Here is a 15,698-nt window from a genome sequence, read left to right as displayed (position 1 = left end):
CAGGCTCCCGCTCTCCAAGGGGTCACAGGTTGCAGCGGAATCCACAGAAACAGGAAACCAGGCTTCCTCAGTCAGTTTTGAAGCACCAAAACCTGTTTCCTTTCTGCAAAAATAAAGCCTGTCAGGGCATCCTCTGGGTAGGCTCACTGTATGAGCAGCAGCTCAGGACAAGGGAGAAGCTAGAGGATTTCTTGCTTGTGAGATAACTTGTAGCATTTACAAACCAGCAGAATGAAGGAGATAATCTTCCTGCTGCTCCTATGGCACTTACAGAGAGGCAGCACTGGATTTAGTACTCCAGGAAAGCTCTGGACCACAGGCCAAGGTGGTGAAACCTGGACAAGTCACTCAAACTTGACTCCATCTCCAACCACAATTGTCGGGTCACCCCATTCTGAGATCCAAGCTGCTGAAGTGAGTACCTCACAGGGACCTCCTTTTGCATCTTCAGGCAAGACTCTGGGAATGAAAGCACTGAAGGAAACCTCCAATCCTACAACCTCTACCCCTGCAGGCCAGTCAGATGGACACAGTGATGGTGACTCTGACAAAGATAAGATGGGAAGCTCATCTAGCAGCAAAGGGACATCTCTACAGAGCAATGGTAGAGAGGTCTCTCTCCAGCAAGCAGTCACGATGAGCCAGGATACAGCTAAAGGGAACAGATCTCTCAAGCAGTCATCCCACAGCACTGGTATCACCAGCACGCAGCAGGATGCCAACTCCAAAGCACCCGGCTTTAAAACTACCAGGGGAAAGTAAGGAAAGTTACATATTTTTTCTTGTCTCCTATGTACTTCTTAGGAATGGTTATTTTCCTGTTCCCAGTGAAATAATTGGCAAAAGTTCTAGTAATTTGAGTATAATAGTTTTCTAAGCTTAAAGAAGACCATCTAAAAGAAGCAAGGGACCAAACTTGCAGTATTTACTCCTTCAAAACCATACATTTACAACACAGTAAATGCTGCAGTATCTTATTCCTCAGGGTAGTTATCTCAAAACCAACAGGAAAGTCATTATCACATATAGGTAGGAAAGGACTACAATAGATGCCTCCCTGTTTTAGGCACAGTAAACTTTTGTTGTTTTTTTCTTTCTTTTCTTGTGGGTAAAAGAAATTGCAAATGCATGTTTTTCATTTGGAATCTATTAAAAATGATCGTGTTTGTAAACTTCTCCACTAAACTGAAAATACAAGCAATTAAGTGTGCAAAATGCAGCGATATCTGACAATTTGAAACACCTTATTCTGTAATAAAAAGTTATGGAAAGCGGCATTGCAGGGGAATGTGCATTCAGAACTGCGTAACTTAATACATAAGAGCTATACATAACAGAGTATATCAAATTGTACTATCTAGTATTATAGCCCTGGAACACTCAGTTATTTTCTTTGTACCACAATGTCTTCAGTTCTCAACAGGCATGTTAATACTGACTTTGGAGATATTGCAAGGTTCACTTAATTGCTGATATATATTCAGACACTGGTGGAAAATGGACGATGCAAAAGATTGGTTGTTTTCCATAGTATTTATGGAGAGTGGGTTTTCAGAGTATAGATTTCTTGTTTTGATAGTACTTGCCTAAATGTTAGCATCCAAAAGGAGGAAAAATTCTTTTGCTTAAATTCACACAAAAGAAAATAAATCACCCCTTAGAAATACTCCTACAATTATCTTGCTATCTGTGGTTGAGAGTTAATGTTCCTTCAAGTTGACGAAAAGATTCCCATTGACCTGAGCATGTTTTGGATCATGCATAAGTGAAATAATGCACAAAGACCCAAAGGAAAGGAGTCCTTTGCCTCTGCTTGGAAGAGAAACCCCAGTAAGGAGCTGTTTCCCAGATAGTTTTCCTCGCATACTTCTTCCGTTGCAAATGTCGTCTGTTACAACACCTCACTATGGTGTTTGGCAGAGTGTCTGAGTTAACCTGAGTTAAATGGGTTCTCTGTACACATGGGAGTTGATAACTGCATCTCCATTAAAATAGGTCTTAACATATGCTAACCTTAGAGTCTTTAGCTTTCTCAGCTTTTTTTCCAAGAATGGTATTCCAGTGAAATTAATCTTCAGAAAAACTCTGTGAATTGGCAGGTATTGTTTCTACCTTTTACATAAGATATAAATATAGAAAGCAAAAAATTAGTCTCTGGTGAACAAGGTCTCATATTTTATTTATCATAATGGGATGTGGTTGCAACTGTGGAGAGGCAAAATAAGCAAATCTTGTATTGCCTAGCACCTTATTTCATGAGTGGTCGAGGAGTAACCTGCTGTGCAACATGCATAAAGGTTTTTTGTTTTTTTTTTTTTTTTGAGTCCATTGAACAAGTTAGTGATAAAGCTAGGATTACATATCAAAGTTACAGGAATGTGTAGCAGCATGAAACCCCAACATAAAACAGAATTCTGAATCCCCACTGTCTTTCTCAAACTGCTGGGCTACATAGCCTCTGTCTAGCAAATGTCTACAGTTCCAAGGTGTGGCTTGATCCTTTTCACATTAAGATTCTTGTGTTACAAGCCTTGTCTTCCTACAAGTGTTTTTACAATCAGCCAAGGTGTTTTGAGATTTTCTTCCAGTTTTGCCACTGACGTGGGCTGTGACTTAAGCAAGTCACTTCACTATTCTATCTCCCTTTCCCTATGAATTAGACCTGAATGAATAATAAAGTCACTTGTGACTAATTTTTTTTCAGTAAAGTCATGAAAAAATGCCAGGTCTAGTGTGCTCAATGTTACTGATCACTGCTGTGAAACACTCGGAAAGCAACTGCTGAGAAACTATGCATAAGAACACAAGCATTTTCATTTATTATGTGCAGGTGTTATCCATGTCTAGCATACGTTTTCTTTTTTTGAAGAAGTTGCATCTTTATTGTAAATAAAGTGACAGAGATGCTGTAAAGCTTCCAATAAAGACATACAGCTTGCTTTGAGCTTTACTCATTTAATGCCTGAGCACAGCATGAATGAATCAACAGCAGATTTCATTGTTTCAAGTGTACTACCTCTGAGGAAATTTGGAAGCACAATTTGCTTTTTGGTTTTACTGTGAATTAAAGCGACTCTTTGGTTATAGTCTGTATTCCAACCTGAATTTTTTGAGTGACCTTGTAGGAACTGCATGACTCTAATCCTTTATGGCAACTCATTGTGCTAACATATGTGCAGAGATGCTGATGTTAAGAGGCTCCATAGAGAAGTAACAATAGAGAGAGGTCAGTGAGAGACAAGAGGGAGGAAAACAAAAGAAGAATGAGCATTTGTTTTTTAATATGTCTATAATTTAAGAAATAACAATACATATACTTTGCTGGAGAGTCTCCAGGGCCGTCATATTACCCGCAAGGTACAATATGTGCCCATTATACAAGCTCATTTACCCAAATACCCCTTTCTGAAGGAGGTCATGAGCCTTACAGGCTTAATTACAAAGATAATTCCCTGCTACCTCTACCCTGGCTTATCTGAAGACAATATTATCTACACATTTCACATCCATACTAGAACTAGATTAGAAAACAGTTCTTCTGGTTCATTCTATTTTTGCAAAATTCCTGTTCAAATGTCAGAAGAGCATGATTTGGAAATATTTCATGGATTTTCAAAGTCTGTACCTGAAGAATATTTCTGATAACCACCTAGTGTGTCAGGCAGGACACAACCAGATATGGCAGCTAGCATCACCCCAGAGCTCCAATAGCCAGGCGCAGCTGTGGTGATACTGCAGTGCCAAGATCAAGCTGGGAAGGCATATCAGCGAGTCAGGATCAGGCCTGGTGATGGTGACCAGCATGAGACACAGCCCAGTGATCACTGGGCAAGTCCACAGTGATGGGGCAAGGTCCAATTTAGGCTAGGATGTCAGCTTGCAGGCCAGGATTGGCGCACTGTAGCCCTGGGCTGAATTTTACTGGGGCTCCTGAGCCCTTGGGCAGGGCATATGGGTGGAGACCCCAGGTCAGGCTGGTCGGGGTGAATAAGACCCACAAGTGCCATCAGGATCCTGACAAGTTTCCGTTTCATTTTATTGAAAGAAATGTGCTATTAGAACTGTCAGAATAAATTCATATTTTTTTCCCACTGAAACAGAACCGTATTTGCCAAAGACCATGACTTTATTTTAAAAACTCATCTCACGTTGGTTTTTCAGGTTCTGGCAGAACTTCTGACAGCAGAGTTGTACTGCAACAGGCAGTTGCAGCACTCCTCCTCCTGATGAGGAATGTAGTCAGTAGGGCTAAAGGCTGCAGATTCAAGATTCTGCTGTTAATAAAGCAAAGTTGGCTTTCAGCCCCTCTATATCACATACTGATGTGGTATTTTAAGTGCTAATATTTTGGGCATATCCTTATCTCTAAACCCACTAAACTCTTCCTTACTCTTCACTGGAATGAAAACGCAATGAAATCCTGTTCTTCTGCAGTGACGTGGAACAATTTTATAGCTAACCTTAGAATAAGTACAGGAGGACATAATTTATAGATTCTGTAGCTACCTGCTCTCAAACCATTTCAGACGAGTGGTTTCTCTGGTGAGGTATCCCCCATTCTGGGAGGACCTGCATCCAAGCTTTCAGAAGGGTAAGGAAACTTCACAGGAAACACATCTGGAATGGCCTGAGCTGAAGGAAAATTACTTTCTTCCCTCCTAGTATGAAGCTTGACTTAAGCTCTGAAATGTAAGTCTTATGTCTCTACAAAAAAAAAAAAAAATGCATTTTTAAAAATTTTCTACCTATCTTCAAATTTTCATACTATCCATATCAATGAATGGAATGCTGGAAAACTAGAGCTGTGCTTCAGCAGCAGAGAGAGTTTTTCCAAAGTTCAATGACATTAAATGTGAGCACCAACTTGGTGTCAAAGAAGAAAATTGATGATACATTCTTTTCAATTGAGTTCATGTGAGATAACATCTTTTTTAGCCCATGGAGAGAGAGAATTGCAGTATCTCAGTGTATAAAGCAGGCTAAATAATAGTGGTCCTATGGAGCAAGTCTGAGGCCGAGTCCTGAGACTAGCACACTCATCCTTCCATTCTGAACCCAATTTTATTAATTACTATTCAAGGCAGCTCCTGAATATGAGACATTCATTCAGGCTATAAATTAACCACACTACCTCCACATTGTTGGATGGTTCTGCATTACTCTTTTCTCTTAGTATGTGTATATTACACATTTTCCAATTATCATTAATCCACTGAGGGTCTTCATAGACTTCCCCTGCCATTACCTTGGGTAGTGGTGAGGTGACAGTATTTTATTGCTAACCACAGAAGGGTTTAATAAAGTCAGTACCAGGGACAGATTTGCTTAGCTATCACATGTGGTAGCAGTGCTGAAATATTTCATTCTTATGACCAGACCTCTGCATTTCTCCCCAGAAATTGCTTTTGCCTGTATCAGCTTGGTAGAGTTTCTAGTGTACTGACAAATTAAAACAAATGGTTAAGCTCAGCAGATGGTTAGATACACAAGACACGTAGAAACCTGATTTAACTGCCTGCTTAATGCAAGGTTCACAGTCTCTTTTGATCATGTAACTTTTTAATGGAGCAGAGAGAACAACTCTTGAATCGATTTCTTAAGATTTTGCCTCACTGTGCATTTACAATAAATAAAGTCACGCATGGCTTAGGTTTCTGCCTCACTAGGTATATTCACTACAACCTGGAAGAAGGAACCTCTTACACTGGTACTTAGGTTGCCTTGGTGGCTAAGTGTCAGAGGACGTTTGACAAGGAGTGCTTGCTTTGCCCTCACAACGTTGTATTCCAGCCATGCAGAAGACCTTTGCAATGAGCCCCTCTTCTCCAGCAGCATTCTGAATGTACTTCTGACGCTTGGCTGTAAGCCCACAATCTAATTTTCCTACACATGCTGGACGCAGTGTTACTCCCATTCCAGTCCTAAAGACCAAAGCAAATCATTCACCCAAGTGCTGGAATTCACTACTTTATTGCTATTTCATCCACAGAATAAATGGGGCAAAGGACATAATTATGCAGTTCCATAATGATGCATGTGGCGTGGTACCAAGAAAATGTAACTGTCCAAAGAGAATTTTAATGCAAGTATTTAGAGATTAGTGCTGTCTTCTGCTGAGCACGGAAGTAAAACAGTTTGATGACCGAGACTGCTGGTGTGAAGTAGCAAAACACCTTACCACACCGTACAGGTTAGGTACCACTGCACACTGTACAGCAGTGCTGGCATAGGGCAAGAGCTGCACCAGGTCCATGCGATTCATAGAGTTTTTGTTTGTATCAGTGCTATTATACCCCATGCATTGAGGAAATCTTTTCCACTGCTGGTGTCCCATGCACAGAATGAATTACAGGGTCCATTTGCTCCATTGTGGTGGTCACCTTTCAAGCGGTTCCAGTACCTGGGTGGGAAGGAACCATTGCGGGAGATCATGTACTCAGCTTGCACTACCTCCCAGAGAGACCCTGCAGTTTTTGTCTTTCAGGGAGAGAAGAAATGTAAACACAAGTCCATATGATTCTGAACTGTCGGTCATAAAATAATTTCAGAAAACTAGACAAAAATTCAGGAAATAACAAAATCTGAAGTTCTGGTTTTCTGAGACAGCCTTTCAGCAATGACGGCTGTCAGAGTCATGACAGTGTTTTCAGTAGCACAGGAAATATAGCACTGGGGAAAAAAAATCACATCTCCACCTAGGCTGCTTTTGAGACACTCGCAATGTACTTATTAAAGACAAAAAGCCCCAGCATCTCTTTCTCTTAGCCTACTCAGAGTCTGGTTATTTAGTTTTTCTGTGATCGGATTCAGATAAGGCGCTACTACACAGATGAGTTCGGAATTTTTTTAATGAATATAATAAAGGTTTCCATTCATCTCATTAGACTAACTACTACATTAATGCTCATGCATATCTTTGCGCTTGCTCTTTGTTTCATCTGCCATGGGAACAGCAAGGATTAGGAACAGACTGTTTTCCATCCCTACTAATGTCTCTTTACCCCACTGCATAGATGAGGATTACCGTAACAAACTGGACAAAGTGTTAGGATTTACCTCCCAGCCACTGCAAACATTCAACTCTTTGCAGCATTTCATTTAAGGTACACCAGAAACATCTGCTCAAGTCTGCACAGAAAATATGCATTCTTACAAATCTGAATATAACCAGTATTTTAGAAAACTGACACTAATTCCTAGAATAGACATGGAAAGGAAAAGAACAGCAGCAAGGTGTCCCCATATGTTTTCCAAAAGCATTACTGTGTTGCCAGTTAGACAATGCAAGTGCTTCAAAAGACATTTTTTCTGCCAAATCCATACACATCTATTCTGTATTACACTCCTGGTAAGTAACACCACAGGTCATGAGAAAAAGCCCGGGAAAAAAAATCACCTTGAATTTCATGGACTTCAGCTCAGATCCTTTGTGTTCAAGAGCCCTCTAAGAAATCAATCAGTGACAGCATGAATATACAGCTGTGCATGAGTAAGTGGCAAATCAGGTACAAAACAACTGGCAAGGCATTTAACCATTTAATGATGCTAAATAAGAAAAGAGAAGCTTTCCAAACCAACACTATAAACAGATTAAAGAACAACATTCACCCCTGGAATTGGGATGGATCTTCTTTTTTAATACTTTCATTTTGTCCCTTATAAAGGCTTTTTTTATTTTTTTCAGTATTTCTCAAAGTGGAGAAGCCTTTACTGACATACCACAACCTCCTTTTCTGTAGATTAGAAAAGGACTAACAAACCAGTGAAAACCAGTATCACTGAAGGTCATCTGAGAAGCAGTGATGGTAAACTAGACCAGAACTAGCTTAATTAATTTTGTACTCTGGGTCAATTAGATGATGAAAAAGAAATTTATATTCCAGAGGGAAAAATGCAGAATTAAGACCCTTTTAAAGACCAGTTTGTCTGGGTTTCCAAATGTGTTTTACTGAATGATTCTCAAAGCAGATTAGTGGATATCTTCTCAAAAGTCTAAATTCTATCTTGGGGAAAGTTTGAAGGGGTCTGAACACAGAGAGGCAGATAAGCTCTAAAAGAGTTGATCTGGTTCATGACAAGACAACTTTTGAAATGCTAAAATAGATCAGCAAAGCACTAGATAAGTGGAAACTGTGAATTAATTTTTGCAGCACAAGGTAGGACACACAACTGGTCACAACAGTAAATAAAAACTTGGATGAGACAAAGAGGCTATTCACAGTCCAAGGCTTCAGCACTGTACATACAAAAAAAGGAAATGAATGGTGAGTGTAGAATTTGTGTTTTGTAACAGGCAGGACAAAATGTCAGGACCCTGAATCCTGAAAAAAACCATTAAAGTGATGTTATGACTCCCCCCACCTGATACTTCAGTGTCAACAAGTCAGCTGTTTCTCAGGCTTAAAAACATATCCTAAAACATATTTTACAATCACATACTATATTGTATTGCATATCAAATGCACTTTTCAGAGGCTGCCCAGGTTTTCCATTCCAATCAGCACGTAAAACAGATTTCCCAATTTGATTTGTTTATGATCATTCCCCAGTGAATACCAAATTTTTATTGCAGCTGCAATTAGTAGATTCATACATTTCAGAACAAAGGAAGCAAGCAGTGAATCTAAAAATATTAAACAATTTTGATTCAGGTTTATAATTTCTGTTTGAACTAGATCCTACAATTTCAAAAGATGCCTGATGTTCATATAAAGGTACAGAATTTACCACTAGTATCAAAAAGGTGACAGGTCTCTGTAGTCACCTAGTGGAGTTCCAAGGTGCTGAAACGAAAACCTAACCTCCTATGCAACAGTAAAGAAAACCCTGTCAGGGTTCTTGCTATCCTTATAATCTGAGTGTTTCCATTATGTCAGTCAAGATTATCTCTCCTCACCCAAACTTGGCAGGATGTTTAAAGCAAACTGAGTATTATCACAGCCATGTACTTTTATGCAGCCTAGATTCAGGGTCTGTACTCTGATCTTTGTATGAAAGTCTTTTGGACTGGGAAAGATCCTAGATTAAAAAAAGAAATATAAAAAATGTATTTCTTCCACACCATGTCATTATATGTTTTTATATATGAATGCACTTGACCTACTGTATTCAGAAGAACAATCATATCACCCAAAGGAGATAGATACATGAACAAAGGTCACAGGTTGATAGAACCATAGGATCATTCGGGTTGGCAGGGGCCTCAGGAGGTCTCTAGTCTGACCTCCCGCTCACAGCAGGGCCAGGTGTGAGATCAGACCAGGTTGCTCAGGGCCTGATCCAGTCCGGTACTGAGCTCCTGGCTCTGGGCCGGTGATTGCACAACCTCTCTGGGCCCTGCCTGGGTGTCCTCATGGGGAGCAAGCTGCAAGTCTCAACCTCCCGTGTTTCAATTTGGGCCTGTTGCCTCTTGTCCTCCTGCCATGTACTGCTGGGAAGGGCCTAGATCCAGCTTCTAAGTAGCCTCCCTGTAGGGGCTGGGAGGCTGCTGTTGGGTGCCCTCAGAGGCCTCCCTTGCCCAGCCTGAACAAGCCCCGTACCCCTCAGCCTACCTCGCAAGGCATCTGCCAGCTCCCGATACCTGTAGCATCTTTCTACATCCCCTTCGCTGAGGTGTAAAGGACAATATAAAATGAAAACGGGTATAGAATTGAGATTAGTATTTCGCATACTATTCTGTGAAATACCAGTAAACTGCATACAATCTGAATGAGGCAGAACCACCAAGCTGTGCACGGACTTCAGGAGCGGCTCAGGCGCTGAGTCCTTTTGTATTCCTTCAGCAGCACAATAATCTCATTTTCATGATTCAGTGATGTTCAGCTGCGCTGCTTCAATAGCATTTCTATTAAAAGCCAGGTAATCTAATTTACTTACAGATACAAATAACTCATTTTCAGATATAATATGAAAGGGGCAGAGCAAAATCTATACCCTTTGTAGCCCAGCTGCCACCGGTGTTCCTGTTGGGTGGCTTTAGGATCACTTACAAGGATCTGTGCTTACAAGCAAGTAAAGCAACCGTGTATAGGTGTACCTGATACTCTGTGGCTGGCAGTTTCTGTGAGGGTTTGTTTGGGATTTTTTCTTGGCGATGTACTCAAAGAACAGTTTACAGTGCAAATGAAGTCTCGTAAACTTCCACTCACCCTCTCACCCTAAGGAAATTATAATTTTTTCAACGTTAGTGTAAACTGTGCTTCGCTTTTCAGCACCATCGGGTATCGCAGTGTCAAGAGGACTGGTTCAAAGCCTGCTGAAGTTAAACATTTCCTCTGATTGCGAATGTACTCGGAGCAATCCTGTCATAGACCGGACAACTTCACTAGCAAGCAGTGGCAGCGCTCCTTCTCTGGCGTTAAACAGACTGATTTTCTTCTTTTGGTGCCCTCCTCCCTGCAGGCCCTCTGCTCTCCCTCATCATCCCCCGGGAGCTCAGCAGAAGGCGGCGGGGCTCTCCCTGACCGTCGGTGCCGGGTGGGCCGCTCGAAGCGACGAAGCTCGGCACCGGGCCGTACCCCAGTTTACACGCCCAGCACCACCCGCCCGGCGCGGCCCCCTCAGCAGGCGTCGGGGGGTGGCGGGGGCGGGCAGCCGCCCGCCGCCTCAACGGCCAGCGGCAGCTTCCCGCCTCTGCGGGCAACGCCGGGCAACGGCCGCCATCTGCCGGCCGCGCCCGGCAGCGCCGCCCTCACCGCGCCGCCCTCACCGCCCTTCAGGCGCCCGGCGCTGCCCCACCGCAGAGCCGGTATCCGGCTGCGCTTGAAGGGCGGCGGGGTGCCTCAGCCAGGCACCGGCTTGCCGGCGGCAGCAGCAGCAGCGGGCAGATGGCGGTGGCTCCCGCACGGTGGTGGCAGCCCGCCGCGGGGTGAGCCTCCCGCCGCTTCGCCGGACGGGCGGCCCAGGCGGGGCACCCGGGCTGGCACCCAGGCAGTGGTGTGAGGTGCTTATGCTCTGCTTTACCAAGAGGCGGTAAAGCAGAGCATAAGCTCTGCTAATTGCCAATTTTTAAGAGTGCTGGCCACGCGCCAGGGAAGCCAGGCTGAGTTTAAGGGCTCCTGAGTGTTGTCAGGCCGCGTGTCCCCCAAATCAGGCGCCAGGGGTGCCCGTAAGCGCACGTCCTTGTACAGCTGCTTCCAAGCAAGTGGGGTATTTTTCAGCATATAAGGTCAAGCCCAGCTTCAGAAATCTGCACAGTAAATTAAGAAACTGTGTTTGCTGCTTATAAAAGCTTAAACGAGAATAAGTAGGTAACTGCTGCTGAGACATTACCTACTATTCGTCTCCCAGCTGTGCGTCTCAGGCCACGCGGTTTCATTACGCAGGTGGGGAAGTTGCTTTTTGCTGCGCACCACATCCCTTTGAAGTTGCAAGGGGTTGCCCAGCAATTCACACTGTATATATACCTTCACATCATGAGGTTGATGTAAATCGCTGAGGGTGAGTCAGCTGAACACAGCGCAACACTACAGTAATCTGTCTTACACTCTCAAGACATAAGCTTTTTTCCAGCTGAGGGAAACGCCTGTATGATTGGTACATACTCATGTAGACTGGGCATTGGGCTTCTTGCCGCGGACACAGTGCAGGCAGTCCTTGCTTACAATTGCCCCAAAACTACTTCTCTTTCACAGTTATCTCCAGGCTGCATCCTTTCTATTTTCAGGTGAATTGTGGAAATGAAGAAATGCTTCATGGGAATGTTTTCTCTGTGGAAAAAGAAACAGGACTGGTTTAAGCAGAAGAGAAGAAAACTTTTCTGAGAGGGTATAAACGCAAGGTCTGAATAAGCTGTATGGGACATGTAGGATCCCAAAAGCTAAAGACAGGCTTAAAGGCACCATCGGGGCCCCAGTAATGCCCTGCTGGTTGTAGGTGCTTTGCTCTGCTCCAGCCGCACAGACAGGCTCCACAGCCCATTAGCTACTCAGGACTTCCAGCTCACCGTGGCTGTAAAACCCAGAGGACTCGGGCCTGCCAAGGCTGCAGTGTAGACATGCTTATTGGTTGCAAAAGAACCAAATGCTGCTCTTTGTACTATGCCCTACTTCTCAGATACGGTCAAACCGCACTTGGTGCAGTGTTGGGGTAGCAGTACTTTGATTTGAGCTGGAAATACTGATGCAAATATCACAAGCAAAGAGGCTATTTCAAAGGCCTGAGAACTCAGAGGTAGTCTCCCACACTTTGCTAACAGTGAGTTTTCCTGGCCAATACGTGCAAGAGGAGGGCGAAACCTGTCACGTGGGCTTTATGCCAGTCAGGGCTCGCACTACTTTCTCCAGGCTAGATTTCTATTGTATGTTGTGAGGATTTTGTTTTGTTTTTAAATACAGCTTTCCTGATTGAAACCAGGCTCAATGCAAAAGAAACGCCAGGATCCTGCAGCTCTCAACAAAATCTGCATGTTAGAAGCCTGTGTTGCTGATCTGGAATTTATTATTCCATGGAGGGTAAAGAGGATTTTCAGGTTTAAAGTCCTGTTATGCAAATCAGTTTTCTTCTGTTCTGCCTTTGCATTAACACAACCTGTCATAGTTCTTCCGCCATGCTTCATCTTTTATTTCCAAATATACATTTTTTCAGACAATTTGATTTCAAAATTATATTTACATACTTAACATCTCTTAATGAGCTTATTTCATTGGTAGCATAAACCTAATTATGAGTCACACCAGGGACTCTTTTGCTGTGAATATTTCCTCCAATTTAGCCTGATCAAAGATTGCTGGGCCATGTGAGAACCACAGCCTCAGACATTGCACTCATGTATCTTAAGAATGAATTAAATGTTTTAAATAGAAACAATCTGCTCAAGTTGAGTTAAATTTTTGGTGGATACCAGAGACTGAGTTCAGACTACTTTTAAAAACCAAGAGCAGTGCTTAACTGATACATTTGGGATGTATTGTACCATGTTTTCCTTTGGAGGTCATCTCCAAATGGGCAAGTTCCAATAGCTGTTACTTTGAAGTTAGCCACGCTCAATAGTAATGATAATTAGTGGATTTACATCATGAATTTTAAAAAGTAGATTTTTTTTTTAAGTGAACTCTCTGCATTCCAGGACTTTCACATATTTTACAACTGCTTTTTATGTCTGTTTTCATTGTTTTATCTTTTCACTGATCACATTTGCTCAGATGTAAAATGGAATCCAATTACCAACAATTATACTCCAATCATACGCACTGCAGAAAATGTCAGCACTGAGAAGACCACTATATGTCTTCTGCTTAACTCCTTTCTCTGGTGAGCTGTCAGGTCTGCATGTCAGGGTAGAGCACAGGCTGGGGAGCCACAGGCTCAAGGCCTAACCTCACCATTGGCTCATTGTAGCCCAGATTTTAAAATCTGACTCCTGTCTTTGGGCTCTTGATTTGCAGAGGTGGGAAGCTCAGCACCCGGCTGCCCAAGGCATTAGCTCTCAGTTCCTCACTCTCCAGACAGATAACTTGCAACAGTAACAGAGGTGTGGTACTGCATAACTGCTTGAGGTTGTGTTATCACTTCAGAGGTCTTACGATCAGACTTTATATGTCATCAGTTAATTGCTGAGAGTTTTTCAGGAATTTAAATTTTTACATTCTCTACACCAAGTTTAAATCATAAACAAATCACCATGCTTAGTCAGAGCTCCACCTGAATAGACCACTGTCAGTCTGGCCCAGTATCACTTTCTGCATCTGTTAAGAAATGTTTGGTATCCCATTCATATGCTGAGGTTGGTTTTTTTTTTAATCTCTGTGCGACACTTCAGAGAAAAATATGGTTTTCAATCTTAGGTATGAATATGCAGAACCCTGACTACAGCTGTGAAATGGAAGAGACCTCATGTCTGTAGTGAGAAAGGAGCTCAGTGGTAGTGCCCTGGGCAAGCTAACAAGCCCTAATGGCCCTAGGCAGCCCCACCTGAAACCTCTACCCACACTCACAGGCAAGGGGCTCCATTTAAACCCAGGCTGGAGCGTGTTCTCCTCATAAAGGTGCTTGCCTCTAGCAGTCCTCTTGGATGTGATTTGTTACCTAGCCTCTGCCTGATACTTGCTGGGCTGCTAATTGATCTGTTCCTATTACCCTGCTGCTGCTTGCCTGTCTCTGGTGCTGCAGAATTGCATGCTACTGGTGAGGTCAGTGCCTAGCTTGTGTGGTTCCCCCTCCCTTCCTGGCTCACCTTCTGTTAGGGAGAAACCCTGCTTTTGGTGCTCCCTGATGGTAAGGAAGCCCCATGGAAGAGCTGTCTTCCTGGTCATGCTTGTAAGGGAGCTAAATGACCTACCATGTCCTGCTCCTACTGAACACTTGGCAAGAGGGGATGCTCATCCTCCCTTGCTACTGCAGAGGTGTGCTGGAAGGGATGGAGCTCCAAGCTCTCTCTCTGGCTAACTGTTGGCAATGTTTAGCTGCAAATATCATTATGATTTAGTTGCTACTGCTAGTCTCTGTTGATACAGGAAACTGTGAAGGACCCATGTGCCCCAACCAGAGGGGTGGTGTGAGTAACTTCATGCTCTCTCTGCAAAATCCAGATGACTGCAGTCTCCTTCTGATTCTGTCAATTTTATATGTCTCAAACTTGCATAGAGTTGCTCCTGGCTTCCACAGGGGCAGTGAGAAGAGTACCTAATCTTTAAGCTTATGCTTGAGAGCTGTGTTTAATTTTTAGCAAGTATTTATTTATGGAGCCTCTAATTTAAATACACAGACAAAAGGCTACAGCTGAAGGAGACAAAACATAAAGGAAGCATCAAACAAAAGCACAGCCTTTTCATAACCAATTAAAAAGAAATATTATCCTAATGAAAACTCTCAAGGAAGTGGAGAGTGAGTGAGCAAAATCACATCAAAGAGACTCAGTAAAAACCCATTTTATATGAAGCATTATTCATCAATTAAACAATATGTGTTTTGTGAAGGAGTACCACAATAATGGCAGCAGAAATACTGAGAGGTTCAGTCAGGCCTTACTTAGCATCTTACTTCCTAGCTTATCCTGCTGTTTTCTTGGGAGTCATTTTCCAAATAAAGCACTACTGAATTTAATGTGAGCGCACTGGTAGGATCTCAGTAGACAAAAGCAATCACTTAAGGATAGACGCTGATACTATTTTGTGTTTTGTGCCATTGTTCTTGTTTGAAGCAGTGTAAATCTGTACTAATGCCACTTAAGTAAATCGAACTAATCTGGTCTTAATTGTATTTTGATTTCCACTGTAAGGAGCCCTTAGCAAGATACTGATTTCAGGGATAAAGGTATGTTTCCTTACTGGGTTATGAAATACTAATAGAACTACCACAACCGGAAGCAAAGGTTAGCAGCAAAACATCACCCAGGAAGATTAACTTGAAGTTCTCTACATAAATATTGGTATGGAAGTACTTGCAAGTTCACCAGCCCTACAACCGAAACAGTATCTTGTCACTAACTTGCCAAGCCAAAAAAGAAATATGTTTCAGCATGGACAAGGGAATAATGTATGACCCTCAGAAAGGCTGTACTTAGAGGGGGGGTGGGGGGGAAATCACTACTAGACCAAAAAGGCATTTGTTCCACTGGCAGAAATGCAATAATATGTTCTTCAGGATGCCTGCAGCTAGGGACCTTCCTGAGACAGAGATTATAGCTACAACTATATGTTTAAAAAAAACCCAAACCAACAACACTCTAATGGCATGTTCTTTCATGAAATCATTTAACT

The 15,698-nt window shown here is 42.6% G+C and overlaps 1 protein-coding gene across 1 annotated transcript in view; it reads left to right on the top strand.

Annotated features, from left to right (window-relative positions):
• The first annotated feature begins 231 nt into the window (after positions 1 to 231).
• The window catches only part of MMRN1 (multimerin 1), a 49,414-nt gene continuing 33,947 nt past the window's right edge, over positions 232 to 15,698 (top strand). The window contains exon 1 of the mRNA XM_075709688.1: positions 232 to 758. Within this exon, the coding sequence (XP_075565803.1) occupies positions 232 to 758 (527 nt within the window). The remainder of the gene's footprint in view (positions 759 to 15,698) is intronic.

The sequence above is a fragment of the Pelecanus crispus genome, chromosome 4 (genome assembly GCF_030463565.1).
Source record: "Pelecanus crispus isolate bPelCri1 chromosome 4, bPelCri1.pri, whole genome shotgun sequence".
Lineage (NCBI taxonomy): Eukaryota > Metazoa > Chordata > Aves > Pelecaniformes > Pelecanidae > Pelecanus > Pelecanus crispus.
The sequence above is the reverse complement of the archived record's forward strand: the minus strand, read 5'-3'. Positions and strand labels throughout refer to the sequence as shown.